Genomic DNA, 27,528 nt, shown 5'->3' with positions numbered 1-27,528 from the left:
AAAGACACCTTTTTTAAAATATGCAAAAGACATTAAAGGATATTCCAGGTTCAATACAAGAAAAGCTCATTCGACAGCATTTGTAGCATAATATTGATTACCACAAAAAATAATTTCGCCCGTCCCTCCTTTTCTTTAAAAAAGCAAAAATCTGGGCTACAGTGAGGCACTTACAATGGAAGTGAATGGGCCAATATTTTAACATTAAAATACTCACTGTTTCAAAAGTATAGCTACAAGACATAAACAATATGTGTGTAAACATGATTTTAGTGTGATAGAACACTTTTAAACCATTTCTGTGTAAAGTTATAACAAATGTTACATCTTTGTTGCCATGACTATGTAATGTCAACAAACCCTAAAACCCTAAAATGACTTTTTAACAGAAGAATTAACATAAGTTTCTGTTTTTAAACCCTCAAATAATTGGCCACATTCACTTGCACTCACTTTATTCACTTTAATGGGCATTGTAAGGAATAAACAACCTACGGGGACTAGTTCTTTCAATTAATCAATCTCCCACTTAGACTTTGGGAAATGTTTAATGTTACTTAAATTGGTGCTATTTTAGTGCTTTATTTCTGTCTTTATACTGTGGAAGGCTTTGTTAGGAAAATGTTAATAAAGTATTATTGTTACATATTGTTTTGTTTTCTGTCCTAAGAAGGAAATCCAAGTGCATTTTTAAAATGTCAGTACTTTCAAAATCTGCTTATAATTGACATTAACTATGAAAAATTACGTGATTAATAGCATTATTAGCAAATTGAATCAACTGACAGCACTTTTAAAAACATTACAATTTTCAAATGTAGATCCTATACAATATGCCCATATATTACTAACTAAATTAATTGATGCAACACTGAAGAATTAACAGTGTTGGGCAAGCTTATCAAAAAAAACTTAATACACCAACTACCACTTTTTAGTTCTTTTTGTGTGTCAATAAGAAATGAGAAAGTGAGGAGAGGTGGTAAAAAAACAAAAACAAGATGTGAGTGTATTCTGTAAAAGACAAAGCATCTTAAGACTTTTTCAGATGGCACAGCACTAGTTCAAAATTGTAGCCTACTGTGGCGGTACCATGGTACAGTGATGGAATCAGATAGATACACCATGGTACTTTGATATACACCAGTCAGCCACAACATTAAAACCACCTGCCTAATATTGTGTAGGTACCCCTCGTGCCGCCAAAACAGCGCCAACCCGCATCTCAGAGTAGCATTCTATTCTATTCTTCTCACCACAATTGTACAGAGCGGTTATCTGAGTTACCATAGACTTTGTCAGTTCAAACCAGTCTGGCCATTCTCTGTTGACCTCTCATCAACAAGGCGTTTCCATCCACAGAACTGCCGCTCACTAGATGTATTTTGATTTTGGCACCATTCGGAGTAAATTCAAGAGACTGCTGTGCGTGAAAATCCCAGGAGATCAGCAGTTACAGAAATACTCACACCGGCCCATCTGGCACCAACAATCATCCATGCGATTATCTAATCAGTCAATCGTGTGGCAGCAGTGCATAAAATCATGCAGATACGGTTCAGGAGCTTCAGTTAATGTTCACATCTTCCATCAGAATGGGGAAAAATGTGATCTCAGTGATTTGGACCGTGACATGATCGTTGATGCCAGATGGGCTGATTTGAGTATATTTTTTTGTTTTGCTTCCATAACAGAAACATGCAGGGTTTTGTCTGGAAGGTGCGCAACCACACCTAAGCATATACTGTACACTGTGGTGAAATTGGTGGGTGCGTAAGTGTGTGCGTGCACGTGTTCTGCACTGTGGGTGTATTATGGTCTCACCCCCCTCATATCTGTGTGTGTGTGTTCTGCATTGTGGCTGATTTATTGATTTTATTTGACAAATAAAAAAATAAAAAAATTGCTCTATAACTGTCTCACCCATTCATTTTGGTATGTTCAGATTAAAAGTCTAAGAAAAGTTACCGGGGGGGGGATTCACTAAAAAGTTGCACCACTTTTGCACGTAACCACCCACAATCTAGTTAAAGCAGGCACAGTCAGCACTGAAACTGCTCTGCGTCTTGAGTATTTAAATTAAATCTTTGTCATTCCTTTCTGCACCAACACGTATCCTTTAGATGTAAATCAGGCTCACTATAGATTGTGCTTCATTCACATAAAGTTCCCGGTGAATCGTGTCAGAGTTGCATTTGCAAAGTGCATTCAGCAGCAGTTTTGTGGGTGCATTTGCACTGTTGCTTGATCTGCTTGATTTGTTCAGTGAATCGGGCGCTAAACCAGCGCAGACAGCGAGTGCAATTAACCGGCATATTTTCCCGGCCGCAATTAATTCCTAATGAATTCCCCCTCAAGTCTTGTACCACTCAGATTGAGGAAACCATTTTTATTAAAAAACAAAACAAAAACGAAATTGGTCAAAAATGAACAACCAGCCCGGGAAGGATAATGTGAAATATTATATACAGCAAATGAGATGTGTGTAATTGTTTGATTCTTAATGTAACTAAAGATTTGGTAAACTTCAACCGCTTTCTCTCTTTTTCCTCACTCTCTCCCTAAAGAAACTACTGCAGTTGCAGAATTTTAACACGTTGATGGCAGTGGTTGGCGGTCTTAGTAACAGCTCCATCTCTAGGCTGAAGGAGACTGAGGCACACATTAGCAATGAGACCAGTAAGGTAAATACAACACCTGTACAGGGCACAACAAAACCTACATGTCAGACCCAACACCTATACCTAATAGGTACATAATACCTTTCAGTCAGTCCTAACACTTGTACATCAGAATGTCTCTCTCAGATCTTTAACAGTTTGGTGGACCTGGTGACCTCTTGCAGTAACTACAGTCAGTACCGGCGCAGATTTGCTGAGTGCACTGGATTTCGCTTCCCCATTCTGGCTGTTAACCTCAAGGACCTGATAGCTGTTCATGTCGCTCTGCCGGACTGGACGGACTCAGAGAAGACTCGCGTCAACTTGGTTAAAACACAGCAACTCTATTCAATCCTCCAGGAACTTGCCCTCGTGCAGACCACGCCCCCTAACATAGAGGCCAACACAGACTTGCTCAATCTGCTTACAGTGAGTGTGTGTGTGTGTGTGCGTGTGTATGTGTGTGTTTCAGAAGGAAGAGAGTATCTTATTGTGATTCAAATCAAACTGACCCTTTGACTGTCTGTTTGTATGGATTTCTGTGAAATTTTCATTTCCACTTTTCATTGAGTTCAAAAAATGCTAACTCAAACAAAACAGCAGCCATGCTTCAGGGGCTATTTTTTAATCGAACAGCTCTGACACACTCTTTTTAATCCATGAATGCAATGTTTAGCTTCTGTATGCTTCTAGCAAATTATGTTTGTTTAGCAACATCATAGAAGAATAGCAACAGTGCTTGAACTTGGATATCTGAATTACAGATATTTCAGCCTGCCATATAGTAGGTGTATATCAGGATGACGTTTTTCCATGGGCATATTCGAAATGATTTAATGTAACGATCAGTGTTAGGGAAGCTACTTTGAAACTTGACAAGGTACAAGCTACTCATAATTTAAAGTAGTTAAGCTACAGTCAAGCTACCCTTTTGAAAAAGTAGTTAGCTACACTACAAGTTACTATCAAAAAGTAGCTAGCTACATTGAAGCTACTCAATGAGGCACTATTTTTTTTAAATGTTACTATCAAATTATTAAATAATAATAATAACTACATTTAAACTAATAACATTTATTAATTAATGAATATATTAATTAAATAAATGTAATGTATTTAAATACATTTAATGTATTTAATATATTTAATGAATAGTAACATTAATACATTAAATAATGGCTATGAAATAAAATACAACAACATAAAATAAAAACAGAAAAGATCAGATGCCATAAAAAAATTTTTTTATAGCATACTTCACACTTTTCAGTCCTTCTGCTGGGCCCAGCTGTAGCCTACAGTACTTCCCTAAAAATAAAAACTTTTATGACAAACTAATGTTTTGTGCTTGTTGCATAATATAGAGTATGGATAATATGTGAATAAAGACCCAGGGCTTGTTTCTCCCCTCACCTGTGTTCTTGTTCATTGTATTTTTGGACTTTTTTGCCATTAACAAGCAAGTGCCAGATTTACAGGTCACATACAGAGGTTGCGCTACAAATATCTGACAGACTGAGTTGTAAAATTTCCATCATGTTCATATCAGTTTCAATATCCCTGATACGTAGTATATTTGATGTTCCCTATCTGTCACTCACTCGACGTTGGTGTCGATGTAGTGACACTAGGGGTCACTCTTGGGAGCCCGAGGCACCTCTGGTCTTTGATAAAAGGCCAATGAAAATTGGCGAGTGGTATTTGCATGCCACTCCCCCGAACATACGGGTATAAAAGGAGCTGGTATGCAACCACTCATTCAGATTTTCTATTCGGAGCCGAACGGTCATGCTCGCTGAGCTGAATACTACTGTTCATTCGCCTGCTGGATCTGACGGCGCATTTCAGCGGCTTCTCCCTCCTCTGCACTTGTGCACTGCAGAGAATGCCCCTGGGCGCTTCGGCAGAAAAACTAGAGAGTATATTTTCTGAAAGAGCATTTTTCCCCTCTAAAAGAGTATATATTTCTCTAAAAGAGCGCACACACGGAACGTCTTTTTAAAGACGCGTCTTTTTAAAGATGCTTTTCCGATTGTGTGTTATTCCTGGTTGTGCTCGTTATCTCTCGCCTTCTAACGGTCACGATCACTGTCTTTCGTGTCTGGGCACTGCTCACGTGGAGACCGTGTTCGTGGATGGTCACGTTCTCATTGCGAGAATATGTCCATGGCAACGTTGCGGTCGCGGCTCGCCTTCGTAAGAAAGCAAGCCACCCCAGAGGCTCCCGCCTCGGTCCTTTTACCCACGGGTTTGAGACCAGCGCGGCTAGCACTGGGGGCGATTTGGGGACCCCAATGGGACCGCCTCCGCCGGGTATCCCCCCCGCGGACCTCCCATTCCCCAGCACGCTCGTCTGCCCCGATCGGGCTTCCGGGTGAGTCTGCCGGCTCGTCTCACGGCGAGTTCGACCTCTTATTCGGAGCCCGCGGAAGTGATGAGCTCTCGAGTGCAGCATCGGAGAGCGGGCTCGTCCAGTCGGAAGCCTCAGCTGGGCTCCTCCCTTCGGGGTCGATCGCCCAGTCACAGGCTGACGCGGAGATGACGACATGCTTTCCCGGACAGCCGCGAGCGTCGGTTAGAGTGGATTTCACCGCTCTTCCCTGAACCCTCGCGGCTCTGTGATTGGTTCCTGGGCTCGCGGCGCCACTCAAAGCCACACCCCGCCCCATTCCTTTCTTCCCGGAAGTGCATGAAGAGCTGACAAGGTCGCGGGAGGCACCTTTTACTGCCCGGTCCCGATCTTTTCAGCTTCCCCGCTCTCACTACCCTCGATGGTGGGGCGGCCAAGGGTTATTCGGCAATCCCCCGGTGGATAAAGGCGCTCGCGGTGCACCTGTGCCCGCAGAGCGCCGCCACCTGGCGTGGGTGCCCAAAGCCCCCGTCCAAGGCCTGTAGGTTTACGTCGTCTCTGACGGTCAAAGCCTACGGCGCTGCTGGACAAGCCGCCTCCACCCTGCACGCCATGGCTCTCCTGCAAGTCCGCCAAGGCGCTAAAGGAACTGCACGAGGGTAGTTCCGCCCCGGGATTGATGCAGGAACTGCGCTCGGCGACCGACCTCGCTCTCCGAGCGACGGAGGTCACGGCGCGGTCTCTCGGTCGGACGATGGCCACACTAGTGGTCCAGGAGCGCCACCTTTGGCTCAACCTGGTCGAGATGGGTGAGGCCGACAGGACACGATTCCTTGCTGCCCCCATTTCCCAGGCGGGCCTATTTGGCGACACCGTCGAAGACTTTGCCCAGCAGTTCTCGATGGTAGAGCAGTAGATGGATGCTAGCCGGCTTATCCTGCCCGGCGTGGCTCAAGATCCCGCACCCCATCTACTCATCGCCAAGGGTGTCCCCCTGCGGTGACTGCACCGGCTCCACCGCAGCCCGCCCCTCCGGCCCGGCCCCGGCGTGGAGCCCACCGCAGGAAGCCGACGCCACCCGTCTCACAGCTGGCACCGAAGAACCCACGGAGGTCTTCGAAGCGCCCCTGAGACGGGCGACCCAGGGACAACGAAACCCGCTGCTCTGGAGCTGGTAAGCAGATCTTCATCTTTTTGTTACCTTTTGCATTTAATAAGTGGCTGCAGTACTCAAGAGCTCCGCAAGAGTGGTTTCCTTGTTCCCTGGGTCACAGATCCGGTGTGTACGGCTGGCATCACGACCACCATCCACCACTCCATTTGGCAGGTTGGCACTCCAGTGGCGGTCTCCCGCCCTGAGCGCCCAGCTGTGGCACAAATCCGCCCCCGATGTGACAGTCTCCACGGGTCATGAGGACAGGCCTCTTCCTCCCCCATCCCAGGCTGTTCTGGGGGTGGTCACAAGGAGCCAGGTAAGTGCTTTGATGTCCTCGGACTCAGCACGGCCACGATGTGGTGTGGCACCTCGAGCTCCACCCCGCGGCGAGGCCCCACCCGCCGGTACATCCGATGATGTTGTCCCTTTGGTCCCCCTTGCGCGGAACTTGGACGCATGGCTTGCGCTTTCCAGTCCGTCACGAGGGCTGGTCCGGACCGTCCGACTCGGCTGCGCAATTCACTTCGCCGGGCATCCGCCCAGGTCCAGCGGTGTCCACTTCACCTTGGTGAAAGTTGGAAACGTTGCTACCTTGCGTGGAGATCGCTACCCTCCTACGGAAGGACGCGATAGAACCTGTCCCTCCAGCCGAGATGAAGAAGGGGTTTTACAGCCCCTACTTCATTGTACCGAAAAGAGGCGGTGGGTTGCGGCCAATCTTGGACCTGCGAGTACTGAAACGGGCCTTACACAGACTCCCGTTCAAGATGCTGACGCAAAGACGCATTCTAGCGAGCATCCGGCATCAAGATTGGTTCGCGGCGGTAGACCCGAAGGATGCGTACTTTCACGTCTCGATCCTTCCTCTACACAGACCCTTCCTGTGGTTCGTGTTCGAGGGTCAGGCGTATCAGTACAAAGTCCTCCCTTTCGGCCTGTCCCTGTCTCCTCGCATCTTTACGAAGATCACAGAGGCTGCCCTTGCCCCGTTAAGGGAGGTGGGCATTCGCATTCTCAACTATCTCGACGACTGGCTAATCTTAGCTCACTCTCGAGACGGGTTATGCGCACACAGGGACCTGGTGCTCTCACACCTCAGCCGACTAGGGCTTCGGGTCAGCTGGGAAAAGAGCAAGCTCCTCCCGGTTCAGAGCATCTCTTTTCTCGGTTTGGAGTTGGACTCAGTCTCCTTGACGGCGCACCTTACGAACGAGCGCGGCCAGTCGGTGCTGGCCTGTTTGAAGGCGTTCAAACAGAAAACAGCGGTTACACTGAAACTTTTTCAGAGGCTCCTGGGGCATATGGCATCCTCGGCGGTGGCCACCCCGCTCGGGTTGATGCATATGAGGCCGCTTCAGCACTGGCTCCAGACTCGAGTCCCGAGACGGGCATGGCGCCACGGGACACACCGCGGGCCATTACTTCGGTCTGTCACCGTCTTTTCAGCCCTTGGACCGACCTCTCGTTTCCACGAGCAGGTGTTCCGCTAGAACTGGTCTCCAGGCACGTGGTGGTCACGACAGATGCCTCCAAAACGGGCTGGGGCGCTGTTGGCAACGGGCACGCAGCCGCCGGCCTCTAGACGGTCCGCGGCTGCGTTGGCACATCAACTGCCTCGAGTTACTGGCAATTCTGCTCGCCCTGTGGAGGTTCCGGCCGTTGATCCAAGGCAAGCACGTGCTAGTTCGGACAGACAGCACGGCAGCGGTAGCATATGTCAACCGCCAAGGCGGTCTGCGCTCCCGCTGTATGTCATAACTCGCCCGCTGTCTCCTCCAATGTAGTTAGCAGCACCAAGTCGCTGCAAGCCACTCACATCCCGGGCAACCTCAACACTTTGGCGGACGCGCCGTAACAACAGGTTACCCTCAAGGGAGAGTGGAGACTCCACCTTCAGGTGGTCCAGCTGATTTGGAGTCGATTCGGTCAGGCACAGTTGCACCTGTTCGCCTCCCAAGAATCCTCCCACTGCCCGGTCTGGTACGCCCTCACCGAGGCCTTCCTCAGCATAGACGCGCTGGCACACAGCTGGTCCCCTGGCATTCGCAAATATGCGTTTTCCCCCAGTGAGCCTGCTCGCACAGACCCTGTGCAAGGTCAGGGAGGACGAGGAGAAGGTCGTCCTGGTAAGCACCCTACTGGCCCGCCCAGACGTGGTGCTCGGACCTCACGCTCCTCGTGACAGCTCCCCCCGGGCAAATTCCCCTGAGGAAGGCCCTTCTTTCTCAGGGAAGGGGCACCATCCGGCACCCGTGCCCAGACCTCCGGAATCTCCATGTCTGGCCCCTGGACGGGACGTGGAAGACCTAAGCTGTCTCCCACCTGCTGTGGTAGACACGTTCACTCAGGCTAGGGCTCCCTCTACGAGGCGCCTGTATGCATTTAAGTGGCATCTGTTCGCTAAGTGGTGTTCTTCCCGTCAGGAAGACCCCCAGAGGTGCGCAGTCAGATCAGTGCTTTCCTTCCTGCAGGAGAGGTTGGAAGGGAGGCTGTCCCCTTCCACCTTGAAGGTGTACGTTGCTGCCATAGCAGCACACCATGACACAGTCGACGGTATGTCCTTAGGGAAGCATGATCTGATCATCAGGTTCCTAAGAGGCGCCAGGAGGCTGAATCCCTCCAGGCTGCGCCTTGTTCCCTCATCGGACCTCTGTAGTTTTTCAGGGTCTACAGAGAGCCCCCTTTGAGTTTTGCAGTCAGCCGGGCTTAAGGCACTCTCCTTGAAGACTGCCCTCCTGACTGTGCTCACTTCCATCAAGAGGGTAGGTGACCTGCAAGTGTTCTCTGTCAGCGAAACGTGCCTGGAGTTCGGTCCGGGCTATTCTCACGTGATCCTGAGACCCCCGACCGGGCTATGTGCCCAAGGTTCCCACCACTTCTTTTAGGGACCAGGTGGTGAACCTGCAAGTGCTGCCCCAGGAGGAGGCAGACCCAGCCCTGTCGTTGCTGTGTCCGGTGCGTGCTTTACGCATCTATTTGGATCACACGCAGAGCTTTAGAATCTCTTAGCAGCTCTTTGTCTGCTTTGGTGCACAGCGGAAAGGAAGCGCTGTCTCCAAGCAGAGGATCGCCCACTGGCTCATTGACGCCATAACTATGGCATGTCTCGCCCAAAACATGCCGCCCCCGGTAGGGCTACGAGCCCATTCTACCCGTGGTGTAGCGGCTTCTTGGGCCCTGGCCAGAGGTGCCTCTCTAACAGACATTTGTAGAGCAGCGGGCTGGGCAACACCCAACACCTTTGCAAAGTTCTACAACCTCCGGGTGGAACCGGTTTCGTCCCAGGTAGTGGCACGCAACACAAGTGGATAAGCCCGGGATAGCCGGCCGGGTGTATCGCTTGCACATAGCGCCTTCCACCTCCTTTTGAGCTGAAGACGTGCGCTGTTAATTCCCAGTAGTGTTCACAAAAGTTGTTCCCTGGTTGACTTCCTCCGAGCCCTGTGGCAGTCGAGTTTTCGGAGAGACTCGCTGCCGGCCCAGTACACACGCTAACTAAGAGCCCGGTTCTGGGGTAGGTGCTCCGCATGTGGCGGTTCCCTGTAAGGCTAACCCCATGCGATCTATATCTTCCGCTAGTTCGTTTCCCTACTGGCAAACTGCGTCTTCCTTGGGCAGAGCCCCTCAGTCTCCATGTTGTAGTAACTCCTCCCCCATTGGGCAGGATCTACCTTGAAGGCTCTCCACATGGTTGGAAAGACCATGTGATGTATTCTTCCACTTAAATATCCCCCCCTCTCTTGGGGCGAGGTGTGGTCTCCACGGTGTCCTCCCCTTGGGAGGGACACCCCCCGACTAGACCTGGCGTCCCAGTCAGATAATCCCCCCTTCTTTTTTAGGGAGTGGAAAAAGAGAAGGGGAAAGAGGCCACGACTGCGTTAAGCCTGTCTCTATCTCTGGGTAGTCGACTTGTCCCCAAAAAGGGCCGTTCGACACTCATAACTGTGTTGGGGGAGGTTACGTGTCGACCTGGTGCGCTGGCTATGAGGCACACAGCAAGTCTGCCCACCACACACTGCCAGTTCACGTAACACAGTTCAGCCTTGTGGCGTTTTGTATAGGGACCCCTAGTGTCACTACATCGACACCAACGTCGAGTGAGTGACAGATAGGGAACGTCATGGTTACTGGTGTAACCTCTGTTCCCTGATGGAGGGAACGAGACGTTGGTCCCTCCTGCCACAACGCTGAACTACCCGCTGAAATGGCGGGACCTTATATCGGCTCCTCAGCATAAAACCTGAATGAGTGGTTGCATACCAGCTCCTTTTATACCCGTATGTTCGGGGGAGTGGCATGCAAATACCACTCGCCAATTTTCATTGGCCTTTTATCAAAGACCAGAGGTGTCTCGGGCTACCAAGAGTGACCCCTAGTGTCACTACATCGACATCAACGTCTCGTTCCCTCCATCAGGGAACGGAGGTTACACCAGTAACCATGACGTTGTCTCGATTATAATCAAAATTTTCAGTTAAAATTCATTTGCATAGTAAGCGTGACTCTGATAAAACAAGTGTTCTATTTAGTAATTTGCAGAGTTGGGGAACGTACTTTAAAACATTTACTTACGTTATGGATGTTTCTGGCTGAAAGCAGCAGTCTGGTGATCTCTTTCCCGCTCACACATACCATGTGCACAGATGAGTGGGCGAGCGAGAAAGAACATAAAAAGAAAAAGACTTTGAAAGAGTGCACGCTTTTCTGCTCTGTGCAGAATAATCACGTAAAGACACGTATACGTGTGAAAACATATGCGCAGTCTAAAATACACAGAATGTATGATAGTCCCAATTGTAGAGATCATATTATTATGAACAAAAAGCCAAATCCTGAACATTAGAGGCAATTTTGAAATCCCTGCCGGACTCTTTTTTTCAGGTCCAAAAAAGAGGACATATCTGGGAAAAAGAGGATGTATAGTTACCCTATAATAGACAGTCGTAATAATACATGCCATAACAAATTGTATTTATTTAACATGAAAATAATAGTTAATTAAATGCTATGAAATTGAGAAAATGTGTTAGCAGTTATGCATGATAGGAATTATTTCTCTCAGTGCTCCCAATAACGCACAGATAATGAGAAACAAAATAAACATACTCAGAACAGAAAATAAATTCCTCAAAATGCAATAATGTTTTAAAAAAAAAAACATTTAAAAAAATGATTACATTATTTTTATTATTTATTTTCTATTTATAAAATAATTAATTATTTTATTTAAAAAAAGTAAAGGTATGCTGTTGTGGTGTCTATTAACAACAAAGTGTCTAAAACATTCTTTGTTTCATAGAATAGAATTGTGTTTTATTATCATTTTCAGATTTATCCGCCCCTGTACGTCTAGTAAAAGTAAACAAACTGTGGCTGGCCATTTTACACAACCATCAGACTCTTCTTATCGTGAGCCGTAATAAGCTGCCAGTAGATGGCGGTAATACGCTATTTTAGTTTGTGATCTTCCGTTACAAAAAAAAAGAAGAAAGATGCCGCCTGATTCTGAACAGCAGCCAGAATACGCTTTAAGTTTGTAGTTTTGCCTGTAGATGTTTGGCTTCTATGCAATAAAGAGGGCTATCAGTTATAATCTGACCAAAACATGATGTAGCGTTTGGTCGCGCTACACCGCTACTTGCTAGAAACTGTAGTTCGCTACTGAAAAAACTACACTGTTTTAAAAGTAGTTGAGCTACTGTCAAGCTACTGAAAAATGTAGTTAAGTTAGTAGCGTCGCTACTTGTAGTTAGCTACTCCCCAACACTGGTAATGATTAAGAACTGTAATTAAGAACAAAGTGTCACATAATTTGAAATATAATGCTCTTAATATTGCTCTTGAGTGGAATGAAACTTGTTTTCAAACCTTAATAATGTCGAATGTGTGTGTGATTCATTCTTTTGAGTTGGTTCTTATCAATTAATCAGTCAAACCGGTTCACAGATTGGTCTGAATGCTTCATTAGACAGAATGTAAATGATTTAAAAAAAAAAAAAAAAAGAAAAAAAAAATATCCCATATTCTTAAACAACTTGACAGATCATGATTGATTAAAAAGTGTGGGAATCCTTTTACTTTCATTTGAACCCATTTTACTTTCCTGTTGATCACCAAAAATCCTTTTTTTTTTTAGAAAAAAGCAAAAATTGCCGTTCCAGTGAGGCACTTACAATGGAGGTGAATGGGGACCAATTACTGGAGGGTTTAAACAGAAATGTGAAGCTTATAATTTTATAAAAGCACTTACATTAATTCTTCTGTTGAAACTTGTGTATTATTTGAGGTGTTCAAGTGTTTAAATTGTCATTTTTATTGTCGTTTTTGGGTTTGTTGACATTACATCGTCATGGCAACAAAGTTGTAAAATTGGCTATAACTACACAGAAAAGGTGATTTTATCATACTAAAATCATGTTAACACTCATTGTTTACGTCTTGTGGCGATACTTTTGAAAAAGTATTTTAACGGTTACAAATTGGCCCCATTCACTTCCATTGTAGCCTCACTGTATCACAATCTCTCAATTTCAGTATTTCTATCAGAAAAATATTAGAAAGAATACATGTATAATGTTTGCTAAAAGTGTTTATATAGTATTTGCTGGCTTTGTATCCTGAGACAGCTTGTTCTTGTGTTTCATGTATAGGTGTCACTGGATCAGTACCACACAGAAGAGGAGATTTATCAGCTCTCATTACAGAGAGAACCCAGAGCTGCAAAACCAGCGGTCAGTTTTCGAGACAGTCCCATTCTAATTTGGTTCAATTTAGGCCTTTTTTATTTTTTGGCAGTCAAACAGTACAAGACATTCATTGAAATGTAAATAATGTTACACATGTATGATACATGTGCAGTATATGTTCTGGGGAATAGATTTAATTCCTCCTAGATCAATATAAAGCTATGTAACAATACATGCATTGGACTGAAAAAATTGTTATCTTGTCTTAAACTCGTGACTTTGTTTTTGATTGGTGGATCAGAACTCTAGTCCCTCCCCCAGCCAAGCTCCTAAGCAACCTTCGATGATTGATGAGTGGACAGCGTCAGTGAAGCCTAAAGCTGATCCTGCCATTATCAGCAAACATATCAAGAAGATGGTGGATGTAAGAAAATAATAATAATAAAAAAATACAATTAAAATGAAAACACACTCTTGTCATAAACACATTGCATCAGCTCAAATGACCCTTTGCTAAGACCTTTACCGCTCTCAAACTTTCCTACTCTTGCTTGTTCTTGCGCTGGCAAAAATGGAGAGAGAAGATCTCCATTATTCAGGAATTATTAAGCATCGTTCAAGGGGGACCCTCGTGCTAGACTGACGACAAGCTGATTTTTGATCCCTGTCCATCCCTGTTCATCAAAATGTGAAAGTGGGCATGATGGAAAAGTTCAGAATCAAGTCAAACACTTACCATTGGCAGTTAAAAAGGATGAAGCTTCATTTGCTATGTATTACAATTGATAATTTATAATAAAATAGCCATTGCATAGCTAAAGTAATTCCAGCATACACAATGGTACTATGATCTCCTTTGCTAATATCTACCAAACTAATAAATGGTTAGTTAAATGTTCTTAGTTAATTCCTAACTAACGCTTAATATCTCACTACTGTGACCTGAATCAATACATAAAACAAATAAACATTAAGTAAGATTAAATAACTTACCTTACAGTGGGTAGTAACAGTTCCCAAGGTGGGATTTGTCATGAATAATATAAAGGCGGACCTTAGTACAGGGTCAACTGTGTATATTTGGTTACACACATAGTAACTATAAATGAAATAGTTTAACAGGGTCAGTTTGCCAATTTTAAACTCCCTCAAGCATGTAAGATTCACCAATCTGTACTTTATTTCTTCTCTTGCAGTCAGTGTTTAAGAATTTCGACACGGATGGTGATGGGTACATCTCACGTGAAGAGTTTGAGTGCATCCGGAATAACTTCCCTTATCTCAGCAAGTTTGCAGAGCTTGATAAAAACCAGTGAGTGTTTCAAAGTCAAACAAGAGGGCAGGCCTCTGCATACCATCCCCTGGTGCTAGTCAACAGCATACAGTATGTTGTGTTTTGGACACTGGTCTCCCAGCTTGGGTAGTGCTGTCCCTTCTAGGCTGTATTATAGGCTTTAACCAATTTCACCTGAAAGATCATGCTGGTTGATCTGCTTCAGCAGTAAGTTTTGCTGGTCATTAGTGTGGCTATGCAGGTCTACCAGACAGACCAGCACCAAAACCACCAAAGAACCAAGCTGAGAAATAACTAAAGAAGAACTATAGAATAAACTGTCTTATACACTAGTATACTAGTAGAATGTGATGCTAAGGTGGACTTGTTCTGGTCCCATGCTGTGTGTTGTGTTACAGAGACTATCTGACAATCAAATGATCTGCAGCAAACTCTACAGCCATCAAAGACAGTGCAGGGGATGGAAAAGAGTGGGGACCGTTATAAGTTAGGGGTGATTGTGAGTATGTGTGGCCGTTTCTAGGCATAGGTGAACTAGGTGGTCGCCTAGAGTGCCATTAGCTTGGGGAGCGCCAATGTGTAATTAGGCATGGGCAACATGGGCAGTTGCCCAGGGTGGCATCTTGTGGGGAGCGGCACGAGGCACCACCAGCAACCCCCACCCCCATCCTCCCACCACCCGGCAACAACTTCTGGGCATTCTCATTTACAATCGCCATCAAGAGACTGAAAAAATAGTGGTGAACAAAGAAGGCCCTGGAGATTCAGCATCTCTCAGACTCTGAGGACACCAGATGTTTATATGATGCCACAGGAGCGGTATATGGCCTGGCTACCACTGTGTTATTCCATCCACTGTAAGGATGGGATAACACTGCTGAAGGACAATAAAGGTTGAAAAAGGGGGAAAAATGGAATATATCACTATGAGGACCAACTAAACAGGGACTGTACCCCTGAGATGAAGATTCTTCATCGACTTCCGCAGCAACCAACAGAGGAGGAAATGGCTACAACACTCAGCCTAAGAGAGGTGCAATATGCCATTAGGAAGCTGAAAAACAATAAGGCCTCCAGTAGCACGAAAGGCATTATTTGCTAAAACATACTATGAACTTGGTCTGGCACTTAACATCAAAAAGTCCCAGATCTTTTATCAACCGCCTACCAACATGAAAGATTCCTGCTTTGTCTCAAGCAACCTATGTTGACAATACCAGACTTGAAAATGTAGATAAGTATCCATACCTCAGAAAACTTCTCTCCTCCAAAGTAAACATTAAAGATGATATCAGCACTGCTTTCTCAAAATTGAGAAAAAGGGTCTTTGAAAATCGTGACCTGCAGGCCAAAACAAAGATCCTGGTCCATAGAGCAGTAGTGCTGCCTACCGTAATGTATGGCTCAGAAACATGGACCACATACATCAGGTACCTGAAATCATTAGAAACACACCATAAGAGATGCCTTAGGAAAATCCTCAAGATCAACTAGGAGGATAGATGCATCAACACCAGTGTCGTTGTGGAGGCCAACCATTACCATGTGATTACACAACAACAGCTCAGATGAACTGGCCATGTTATCCGAATGCCTGACTCAAGCCTTCCAAAACAAGTCCTGTATTCTCACCTGTTGACAGAAGGTTGGTCCCCATGAGATCAAAAGAAAAGATAAAAAAGTAATATCAAAGCAAACATCAAAAAGTACCACATTGATCTTAATACCTGGGAACATACAGCAACTAATAGGGAAGCCTGGAGTAAGCTTGTTCGAACGGGTGCTTCGCTCTTCAACAATGACCTCCACTGTGATGCTGAAGAGGCCCAAACTGGAGCATTAACCACTATGTTTTACCCATGCCCTCACTGCCCCAAAATATGTGGTTCCAGGATTGGAGACTTCACCCACCAGAAGAACCATTAAGACTCAGAAGGAGGACAGTCATTCTCTAGTCACGATTATTTCTGAAGGTCCACTCAAAATTTACTACACTGCAGCATAACTCAAAATTTAACTTATTAAAGACATTGGAGAAATGTGTTATTCGCATTCAACTACAATTAATTTATTCCACAAGTAATAGTGTCCAATAAATGGGGATTACTGAGACAAATGTGTATATGTCTAGTGTTGGTAATCCCAATGAGGCAGCCCAGCTCTATGTAAAGTAAAACTATCATCATTTGGCTATTGATATGACTGAAGTCTTCATCTCGTGTGAGTGCATGGGCATTTCTAGATATCATTACTGGAGCACAAGCCGCCCAATAATTCTGAAAGTGTTACCTTATTTTGTAGGGCGGTCTTAGGGCATGGTTTTGGTAGCAGAATTTTTACATTTTCCTGAGCACTATTGTGTACTGGCTATTGAGATCCTTCTTAATAAAGAAAAGAAAACAATATGTAACAATTAAGTTTTATTAACATAATTATTTTTTAAAAAATCATGCATTAACAGAAAAGGAAACTGTAATATCTATAAAGTCTTAGAGTCATCATTGTGTAGTTTGATTAAATATGACTGTAAATTGTGTATAAAAGTAAATAATTAAATAATAATTGTATTTAGAATCTCAGTGAGCAAGCCGAAGGTGATTGTGGAAATAATCACATCCATAAGATGTTGGTTAATGGAGAAAAATAACCTTGGGAGATACCAGGCTCACTGTGGGGGCCAGTTCTCCTCTAGCTAACATCATGAATATAACGGCAATATTACTTATGTATCGTGCACGTCATGGTTTAAAATTAGTAAACTAAGTGTTAAGGGCCAGTGTTTAAACAAAGATTTTGCATGAACTGTAAGATTAATGATTCATGTCTTTGAAGTTCATCCTGGAATAACTGCAGAAGTTCACATAGGTGCATTGTCCTTTGTTAGTTGGCAGATGAAGGCTTTTGTTGGCAATTAATAAAAAAGATATGCACTAAAATAGCACAAATTCAAGTTCCATTACACGTTTCCCAAAGTCTAAGTGGGAAACTGACTAATTGAAAGAACTAGTCCCCATAGGCTGAATATTCATTGCAATAGGCATTAAATCTCTTAAACTCTAATCCTCGACAATATTAACTGTGTCTATCCACTTTACTACAGCAATAGTGAAGTCGCATTCACATGATTTGCGCCATTCTTAAGTACACATGTAAAGCACTAGAAGAGAAAGTTTTGATTTGGCACTGCACACAAGAATGATACTTTATTTATATTGTCCGGTAAAACAGATGCGCAATGCGGCACCGGGGAAACACTGATGCCTCACTTCAGAGAGTCAAGTGAATGCAGCTTTTCACAGATCCCATCTGGATTTGCTTTTCACAAAAGAGGTCCTTTCTCCATCACTTGATCATTGACACAGAATCGCTGTTGTGTGTATTTGTGGTGTGTGCGTCAGTGTAATGACCCCAGGCAGACACATCGCAAAGGTTCTGCCCTATTCCAACCAGTGTTCAGAACTCACACTGAGCTGAACAAAATGTCAGAATCTAATGTCAAAGCGGTAAATGTGTTAATCACGATTAAGAAAAAAAAATAATGCATTACACATTTTAAATGAATCCCATGCATTAACAGGTTACTTTTGACAGCTCTAAAATTATTCTTTCCTTAACCTGAATTGCTGCACACTACAATCAGGGTGTGTTATGTTCTCTGTAGCAATACAAGAACGTGCATGTTAACGTGATTAATGACAGATTGCAACCGCAGTATCTAACATTTTGTGTGCTGACTCTCGTATTAGCATGCTTATTCTGCAACCAATTAACAGTGTGGTGTAGCGTGTTTGTGTGTGGACTTTTAATCATAAAGTTGGGAGTTTGAATCCTGTTTTTAACATGATCAGAAAAAACATCTGTTGTTCTTGACTTTGTATCTTACTGAGTACAATGTAGGCCAATCCTATGAGCTAAAGGTCTAAAGCAGGGTTCCTCAATAGACAGCCCACGGGCCACATCCGGCCCGCGAGAGACATATGTTTGGTTTGCACTAAAGGCCTGTTCACACAAAATCCGTGACGATTTTGCTAGATGAACTTCCAACGAAATGTCTATAAACACAAAGTCCGTAAAAACTAAAAACTAAAAACTAAAAACAATTTAACCCCCCGTACAGTAGGAGGCACTGTTGCTGTTCTACACACATTTATACCAGTCTCCTACCTTGCCCAGCTGTCAATGCTTTAGATTAATACACTGAACGCTCCTGAAGCATTTATTTACCTAATTTGGCATAACAGTTTCATTATGTTTTTTCCATGGTGTTGATGCATTCTGAGGAGTATGTAATCTGTTTTTATGCGAGTGAGATGAGTAAAGAACGCTGTTGCATAAATACAGTATATGTCCTATTTACAGTATATTTGCACATGTATTTTGTTGCGAGTATTTCCAAATGGACTCCCGAAGCCAACTACTCTGGATTCCAATGCCTGGATAATATAACATAAGATACTGTGATACAAATACACTTGGAATAATGCACATTTAGAATGCATAGTACAAGATAAAATGTGATGCATAATATTAAAAATAATATATTAGAAAACACTGGCTCATGGTCTTTTCTTTGTTTTTATTGCAATACTTTGTTATATTAACCTTAAGAACAATAACAAAATTAGAGCTGATAGGTCTAATGATTGAATCTGCAGTTAGGGAAAGTGAAGGGGGGATATCCCTTTTGGAGATAAGCTGGAATAGCTGACTCGCATGGAGGGCATGGAGATCCAGATTGTTGATTAAAGTTTTTTTTATTTATTTTTTTATTTCAACAGGCAACGTTTTGTGTAGTTTTGTGCATCTGTATACAAACAAAATGTTCATAACTGTTTAAATAAATAAAACAGGCTACTTATACTGAGAAAAAGAACTAATGTAAAAATCAGAATATTTATGTTGTGAATTTTTGCAACAAAAGCATAAACAGCAATAGTAATAATAAAAATTATGATTATTATTTTCACATGCTGCAACAATACCCTCATTTATATAATTTCAGCTTTATAAAAAAAGTTATAAGGGGCAATTTTGGACACAGCTGGTGTCAAGGTTTGGCTGGTTAACATGGGCAGTTAGCCTCTGCTGATAACTAGATTATTTTGAGATTTTGCTGGCAGAAATGCATGCAGCTTTTTTATTTTATTAACGTGGTTGAAATTTGTTAATGAATGTAAGTAAAAAGAGAACAGAAAATATGAATTGCACTTTGTGAGCCTAACGATTTATTGTGTATGGATCCTGATAATTGCTGCTTGCTTTTCTCTAACACTCGTTCTATCTATCTCTCCCTCTCAGGGATGGAAAGATCAGCATGGAAGAGATGATAGAGTATTTTATGAAGGCAAGTTCTCTGCTAAACTGTCAGATGGGCTTCGTGCACACCTTTACAGAGACCACATATTTGAAACCCACCTTCTGTGAACACTGCACCGGCTTTGTAAGTAGCAAAATGCTCAGCCAATCAGATACAAATAGAAGCTGTTTTGTCATTTTTGCAAAAGAATGAATAGTGCTTTTTTTTTTTTTTAAGCACTATTTGATCTGGATTAGTTTTTTTGGATTTCTCCCCTTTTTCCCCAATTTGGAATGCCCAATTCCCAATGCGCTCTAAGTCCTCGTGGTGGTGTAGTGATTCGCCTCAATCCGGGTGGCGGAGGACGAATCTCAGTTGCCTCTGCGTCTGAGACAGTCAATCTGCGCATCTTATCACGTGGCTTGTTGAGTGCATTACCGCGGAGACCTAGCGTGTGTGGAGGCTCATGCTATTCTCCGCGGCATCCACGCACAACTCACCGCGCCCCACCGAGAGTGAGAACCACACTGTAGCGACCATGAGGAGGTTAACCCAACCTGACTCTACCCACCCTAGCAACCGGGCCAACTGGTTGCTTAGGAAGCCTGACTGGAGTCACTCAGCATGCCCTGGATTTGAACTTGTGACTCCAGGTGTGGTAGTCAGCGTCTTTACTTGCTGAGCTACCCAGGCCCCTCTGGATTCATTTTCTAAATAATGTTAAATTTTTTTAACATGGGATGTTATGTACTGTTTTGAGAGTATTGGGATCTGTAATTATTTAGGTGGGAGTGTCTGGTGTCTGAATATGGGCGTTGCAGAAGGTCATGTGCTCTGGATGCATGCTTTACAAAACCCATTAAAATAAACAAGACTTAAAGAATTGTAACATTATTTATAAAATTAGGGGAAGGAATTAAGGCTAGTGACCATTTTGAACAGTCCGTGATCTAACTCCTAAATCCTTAATTGTATTTCTACATTGGATGCATCAAGGTGGAACATCAAGCTTGAACTGCTTTCGATGATAGGAAGATTAGTTAAGGAATTTAAGTACAGGTCAGGTGTATGATTATTTGTGTTCATTTTTTTTATGTGTTATTAACACGTTAAATCAACAGCCCTAATATACAGTATGTACCATACCATATATTACTTAATATTAAAATATATTTATATTTTAGTATCAACTTGAAACCGAAGCAGTGGTACCTTTGACATCATGGAGAAAAAAACCCCGAAAAAAACCAAAAAAACATTCGGGGCTTGGGCCCCGGTAGCCCACCCCCTGCGCCACCCATTGGGTTTATGATGTACAATTCCAGAAACTTTTGCTTTGATTTATTGGTTAGTTATAGCATTGTGTGGTTTGTAGTTGTGTAACCTAACCCTACCCCAACGCTTCCCCTAAACCTATCCGTATCTCAGCCTCAGTAGGAGCAAATGTGAATCTTTTGAGAATTTGCAGAACTACATGGAGTTACACAATAAGTACAATGTATTTTATGTATTTTATTGTTAGTACATAGTAGTTAAAGACACCTAATAAAGTGGGACTGAAAACAGTTTATTCCAGAGTTTTTGTAGGAAGCGGCATTCTGAAATATCATATAAATGTGAACGCCGTTTTCCTTATGCTGCTTTAGGCATTAACATTGAACGGTTTAACACACATACGGTGTGTCTTATCTCGCTCCCTATGTCGTGAATCAGTATATCGTGAACATGAACGCGGGGCACAATTACGTGGTTGCACATTTAAAAGCAGCTGCTATTAATGAACAACATCGTTGAATAATGACGCTATCATGCACTTTCGTTATATATATTAGAACGTACAGGACAGTGTTTTTATAAACGATAAATGACATAAATGAAGAACTAAATTCACAAGGGGGTTGTTTCCCTTTAATGATTATTATGAATGAAAGAGAATTCTTTTGTAAAGTGTCAGGAAGGCTTTGGCATCATATATTTAGACTTGTGCTCGTCGTCTAACGACTTGAGAGACTTTAGAAGATAAGATTTACGGTGAGCTGATCGTAATCCTCAGTGATTCTGTCACCAAGCGTTTTTCCTGCCCTTTTCTCCTGAACTAAAATGACATCCGAAAGCGGAGCCACAACATTTTTTGTAGAACATAATTTCTTTACTCACTGAAGGCTGCATATGGACAGACACATTCTATGGCAAGCCTCAAGGGGATAAATACACAATCACACACTTTCACAAGATAAAGTTACTCCATGAATCACATCCTAAATCACTCTTTTTTGTAATAGTTTATGCTCACCTGGTACTCTTGTTGTTATTTTGGTGAGGTTCATGTGACTGAATCAGAGAGATATATTTGCAGTGAGTTGGTATGTTTGTCACCACTCCACCATTTTGTATCATTAATTGTGTCATACCTCCGACTGAAGAGAGCGAGATCTCAGCAAAACAGTCTGCAAGTGTGACCAGGGCTCGAGTTGAGGGGGGATGCGAGGGGATGCTATCCCCCTTGTTGCAAGAAATACCAAAAACCATCCCCCTTGTAAAACCACCATCCCCCTTACCATCCCCTTTAGATCAATTGTGTCGTGTATTACATAGAACTAATCAGTAAGAAAAATGTTTAATTCTCTACGTTTGATAAATAACAGACTTTAAAAATTGTCGATTAGCCGACCAGAATTAGATTTCGAGTGGTGAAATCCCGCAATAAGATCTTTACACTTACGTAATTTGGAAATATTTTGCCAGTGTGCACGCAACCATGAGCACGCAAGCTCTCTATCCATCGCAAAAAGGTGGCAGTTTTCTGAAAGCACCGGCAAACAGGTGTGTCGGAGTTTAGCGATGTGTTGTTTTCAAAAGTTATACGGAATTTGTGACCAAGAGAACAGTAAAAGGAAATCTTTTGTCTTTCTTTAAAAAGAAGAGAAAAGAAGGTAAGATATTGCTATGACAAGTGTAAAGTTACAACATGCAGGCTATATGATTTTAACTGAAACAATGTTCAGGGGTACGCCCATAAAACGCTTTTGTGTGTAGAACAACTTTTTGCACAAAATGTTTACTTGAATACACCTTTTCTATAATGAGCATATTTTCAAAAAATGTTTTCATTTTTAAAACTCTTTTGTCCACCAAATCAATGTCATGTGGTGTAACCACCATGTACAGTAGGTAGCCATTTTGTTGTTTATGTTGACAATAAATAAACATAAAACAGGGCAGACACCTTGAGACCCTCAAGACTGAGCGTGAAGTTTAAAAAACATCTGATAAAATTTATTTTGACATTTTTATGAAAAGGCTAATTTTGTTCAGGTCATGTGGTGTATCCCTGAGAAAACTTGCAGATATTTTTTACTAAAAAAATCAATGTATTCAAGGTGCAAAGATAGTATTATAATTATTTTTATTTTATGCTACACAACATGAAAATATTTTTCTCCCCCATTTGGAATGCCCAATCCCCAATGCATTCTAAGTCCTCATGGTGGCGTAGTGATTCGCCTCAATCCGGGTGGCGGAGGACAAATCTCAGTTGCCTCCGCGTCTGAGACCGTCAATCCGCGCATCTTATCACGTGGTTTGTTGAGCGCGTTACCGCAGAGACGTAGTGCGTGTGGAGGCTTCACGCTATTCTCCGTGGCATCCATGCACAACTCACCACGCGCCCCACCGAGAGCGAGAACCACATTATAGCGACCACGAGGAGGTTACCTCATGTGACTCTACCCTCCCTAGCAACCAATTTGGTCATTTAGGAGACCTGGCTGGAGTTACTCAGCATGCCCTGGATTCGAACTCGCGACTCAAGGGGTGGTAGTCAGCGTCTTTACTTGACAACATGACATTTTTAAAGTTTTTTTTTTTTTTTGTAGTACATGCTACAGGTTTTTCAAAAAATTATGAAAACAAATTGGACACAAAGATTACTTTTCTAAGAATTGGCACAAGTGTTTTAAACAACACCAGCAGGTGCTGACCCAGAGAAACATAAAAGTGATATTTCAACAGAAATAATCAACCATTATTTTGAGCTCACATCGGCCAGACCCAGTAATATCTTTTATGTCTTTATTTGTATAGAGTAGCATTTGCATATATAAAATTTTTCACATCTTTAAGAAGTTTTTAACTTTAAATCGGTGCTTTCCTCCAGGGCTTTGATGCTGTTTGAAATGGCCGAACTCTCACGTGACGTCCGTTCTTCTGTTGTAAATTAGCGCCGCTTCCGAATTCTTGCATAAACTCGCCAACACACTTACATCACGCAACAGCTACATGATGCGTCAACTGCTGACAGGAAGCGCATTTTAAAAGTTAAAACATTTTAATTATCGATTTATTTTTTACACAAACATATCGATTTGCTTCAGAAGACATTCATTGATCGACTGGAGTTGTGTGGATTACTTTTATGCTGCATAAATGTGACTTTTGGACCGTCAGAGTGCTGGCACCTGTTTACTTGCATTATAAGGACCTGACAGAGTTCCATCTTCTTCTAAAAATCTTCATTTGTGTTCTGCTGAAGAAAGATGGTCATACACATCTGGGATGGCATCAAGGTAAGTGAATAACAAGAGAACTTTGTAATTCTTGGGTGAACTATTCCTTTAAATGATTTTCGCACTCACAATGTTTCAAATTTCTTTATTTAAATGTATCTTGTTTCTGCCGGTGTCTCCATCCAAAATGGTGATGGGGGCATGTTTGATGATGTAATCAAATACTATCTATGGGTGTTCCAGTTTCTCCCAATCATTTTAATACAAGTGCTCTGTCGAGGGCAAAATAGTCGCATGTATACGGAACTAAAGAGAAAGCCGTTAACACATTGCATGTAAACGGGAACGCCGCTTTCTACTCTTAAGCAGCTTTCTCGCAAAAACAGCTTTCTAGTGTACATGTAAACGAGCTCAGTGCGTGTGTGTGACACTTCAGATCTTGACCTGTGTGTGTGTGAGAGAGAAAGAGAGCGAGAAAGAGGCATGTGTGAACCCTTTGATGTTGTGTGTTTGTGATATTGTGGACTCTCCTTTTATCTATTGTTTACCTGCTGTGATTCTCTCTTTTCATGTCATTTCTTTGTACTATTTTCCACCTATTCCTCTGTGCATTTTCTTCTCTTTTAAAAACTAACACAAATATGTGTATCCCTCTTTTTCAGATATGGGGCTTGTATAAACAAGGATACAAGTGCAAAGGTAAGAGTTTAGGGATAAACTAAAGGGATTTGGACACTTAAGTCACACTAAAAATGTAGGGTTGACCAAATAAAACTTCAAATAAAATAAAAAAAAACATTTAAAAAAATTATATATATATATATATATATATATATATATACACCAATAATTTGTCCAAACCTTTATAATCCACAAAAGATTCTAGATTGGGTGGTAATCCACAACATTTAGGTCACAATAAAGTAGGATTCCCTTCTGTGGTCAAAGTGTTCATAAGAAATGAGAGCATGTGATCATGTGATGACAGAACTCACAGGACAGTACACAGGATAAGGGCATTTTTCTTACTTAAACATATAGTAACATCGATACCACACATACAGTGTTGTATAGCAGATAGTATAAAGTCTGTTATTCTAATATTTAGTGTATTAAAATTTTGACAAAACACAACATTGTTTTTTTTTTTTTCATATTGCATTTTGCACTTAGCAGACAGGCAAACCGAGACAGTGATTACTGATGCACTTAACTAAACCTACCTCTTTCTCATGTGTTTAGAGTTATAATACATTTATAACACATGTAACGCTAAACTCTATACAAATTAACAGCTGTGAGGGAAAAAGTATGCTTGTTGTATTCTATTCATTAACGTTAACTACTGTCGATCATGGATATTTGTGGTAGTTGCAACCCTGTTTGCTATGCACTAATTGTCTGGTTCACTGACTGAATGTTTTTACTAGGAATGTGATGAAACCTCATTTTGTGGAGATTTGAAGAGTTGCATTTAGAGTTTGTTGGCACTATGATGTTGTGATAAGCAGAATATTTAAATCGGTTGCATGAAATATTTTTTACAGGCAAAATATTCTGAATAGGCTACTTAAAAATGCCATCTCTGGGGGCCTGGGTAGCTCAGCGAGTATTGATGCTGACCACCACCCCTGGAGTCACAAGTTCGAATCCAGGGCGTGCTGAGTGACTCCAGCCAGGTCTCCTAAGCTACCAAATTGGCCTGGTTTCTAGGGAGGGTAGAGTCACATGGGGTAACCTCCTCATGGTCGCTATAATGTGGTTCTTGCTCTCGATGGGGCGCGTGGTGAGTTGTGCGTGGATGCCACGGAGAATACCGTGAAGCCTCCACAGGCACTACGTCTCCGTGGTAACGCGCTCAACAGGCCACGTGATACGATGCGTGGATTGACGGTCTCAGACGCGGAGGCAACTGAGATTCATCCTCCACCACCCGGATTGAGGCGAGTCACTACGCGACCACGAGGACTTAGGAGCCATTTACACAACAACGTTTTCAACTAAAAACGGAAAACGTTTTATGCGTTTTGGCTGTTCGTTTACATGACAATGCCGTTTTGGGGCCTGAAAATGCAAACTTTTGAAAACGGGTTTCAAAGTGCAAGTTTTTGAAAATGATGCCGTTATCGTCTCCGAATTTTTGAATGCACATGCGTATTATGTGTTCAGTCTATAGGCATGCGCGCAAGTACTTCAAAACAACACGCGAGACATTCAAAACTACAATGGCGGACTACAAGACTGTTTTTGTGCTGCTCAAGATTTTGAGTTTATTGACGCTTCTCCAGCAAAGTGTCGATTTACTGCATTACTACTACGAGCAGTGATCGCCATCTTCATTGTTTGTATTCACCGCTCTATGGAAGAATGCTTATGTGTGCAGGCGTGGTGTTTCTTTACAAAGTGACATCGCCAACTACTGGCCTGGCATGCATAATACAGCGTTTTTAGTCGTTTTCACGGATCCGTGTGAACGGGGATCATTTTGACAACGTTGTCGTCTGTACGCGAAACTTTTCAAAAACGCAAAGGAAAAACGTTTCAGTTTTTAGTACATCGTTGTCGTGTAAACGTACTCTTAGAGCGCATTGGGAATTGAGCATTCCAAATTGGGGAGAAAAGGGGAGAGAAAAAAAACCCCTGCCATCTCTGAATGATTTTTCAATTTTCATCTGTTTGTGTGTAAGCATATGTGTTTTACCCCCATTCCTTTTTCTCCCACATCTCCACTTTCTTACTACTCCCTCCCCCCACCCCCCCTTTCTGTCTCTTTCTCAGTTTGTGGAGTGAACTGTCATAAAGCATGTCGTGCTCGTCTGGTGGTCGAATGCCGTAAAAGAACGAAGAGCATCAGTCACGAGAAGCCGCCATTATTACAGTCCAGATCCCACAGCTTTCCTCAGGCCAGCAGCGCTCAGTCAAACATGCAGAACACAGGTACACACACACACACACACACACACACACACACACACACATGCTGGTGCGGCTATCCTTATGAGGACTCTCCATAGACATAATGATTTTTATACTGTACGAACTGTAGATTCAATCCCCTAACCCTAACCCTACCCCTAAACCTTACACTCACAAAAAAAATTCCTGCATTTTTACATTTTCAAAAAAACATTGTTTAGTATGTTTTTTAAGTAATTTGAATTATGGGGACACTAAAAATGTCCTCATAAACCACATTTATAGCATAATTTCCCTTTGTAATTACCAGTTTGTAACCTAAAAAAATGCCCTCGTAAACCACCCAAACCCGCCCACACACACATATTCACACTGCATGTAAGAACTTAGATCAGCTGTTTTTGACTCTCTCTCTGTGTCTCCCTGTTTGTTCATTGGTTTTCAGTGATCACAGAGGAGGACATTGAGGCAGTTGAACAGGGAGTGTTTGACTCTCACCTTTAAACAGGTAAACCAAAGTTCTGCAATACCACATAAAATAAAAATTAAATTAAAAAACAGTTGAATGTAGCACATTTTTTTCTTTGAAGACATTATTCACAGTAAAAAGTGTGTTCCTAGTATGGAGACATTTGAAAATGACTGTAAAAATACTGTAATCTATT

At 42.6% G+C, this 27,528-nt stretch overlaps 1 protein-coding gene across 8 annotated transcripts in view; it reads left to right on the top strand.

Moving 5' to 3' along the window:
- LOC127441630 (RAS guanyl-releasing protein 2-like) overlaps nt 1-27,528 on the top strand; it is an 83,723-nt gene that overhangs the window by 47,953 nt on the left and 8,242 nt on the right. For 7 of the 8 annotated variants that reach the window (XM_051699288.1, XM_051699273.1, XM_051699263.1 and 4 more), the window contains 9 exons: nt 2,568-2,684; nt 2,808-3,089; nt 12,817-12,897; nt 13,154-13,276; nt 14,049-14,164; nt 19,445-19,586; nt 24,610-24,646; nt 26,726-26,884; nt 27,309-27,371. In XM_051699288.1, coding sequence (XP_051555248.1) covers nt 2,568-2,684; nt 2,808-3,089; nt 12,817-12,897; nt 13,154-13,276; nt 14,049-14,164; nt 19,445-19,586; nt 24,610-24,646; nt 26,726-26,884; nt 27,309-27,367 — 1,116 coding nt within the window. In that variant the 3' untranslated portion in view covers nt 27,368-27,371. The remainder of the gene's footprint in view (nt 1-2,567; nt 2,685-2,807; nt 3,090-12,816; nt 12,898-13,153; nt 13,277-14,048; nt 14,165-19,444; nt 19,587-24,609; nt 24,647-26,725; nt 26,885-27,308; nt 27,372-27,528) is intronic. The other variant, XM_051699305.1, reaches the window with a different exon arrangement.

Source organism: Myxocyprinus asiaticus, chromosome 1 (genome assembly GCF_019703515.2).
Source record: "Myxocyprinus asiaticus isolate MX2 ecotype Aquarium Trade chromosome 1, UBuf_Myxa_2, whole genome shotgun sequence".
Taxonomy (NCBI): domain Eukaryota; kingdom Metazoa; phylum Chordata; class Actinopteri; order Cypriniformes; family Catostomidae; genus Myxocyprinus; species Myxocyprinus asiaticus.
Note: the sequence above shows the minus strand (reverse complement) of the source record. Positions and strands in the feature narration are given on the sequence as shown.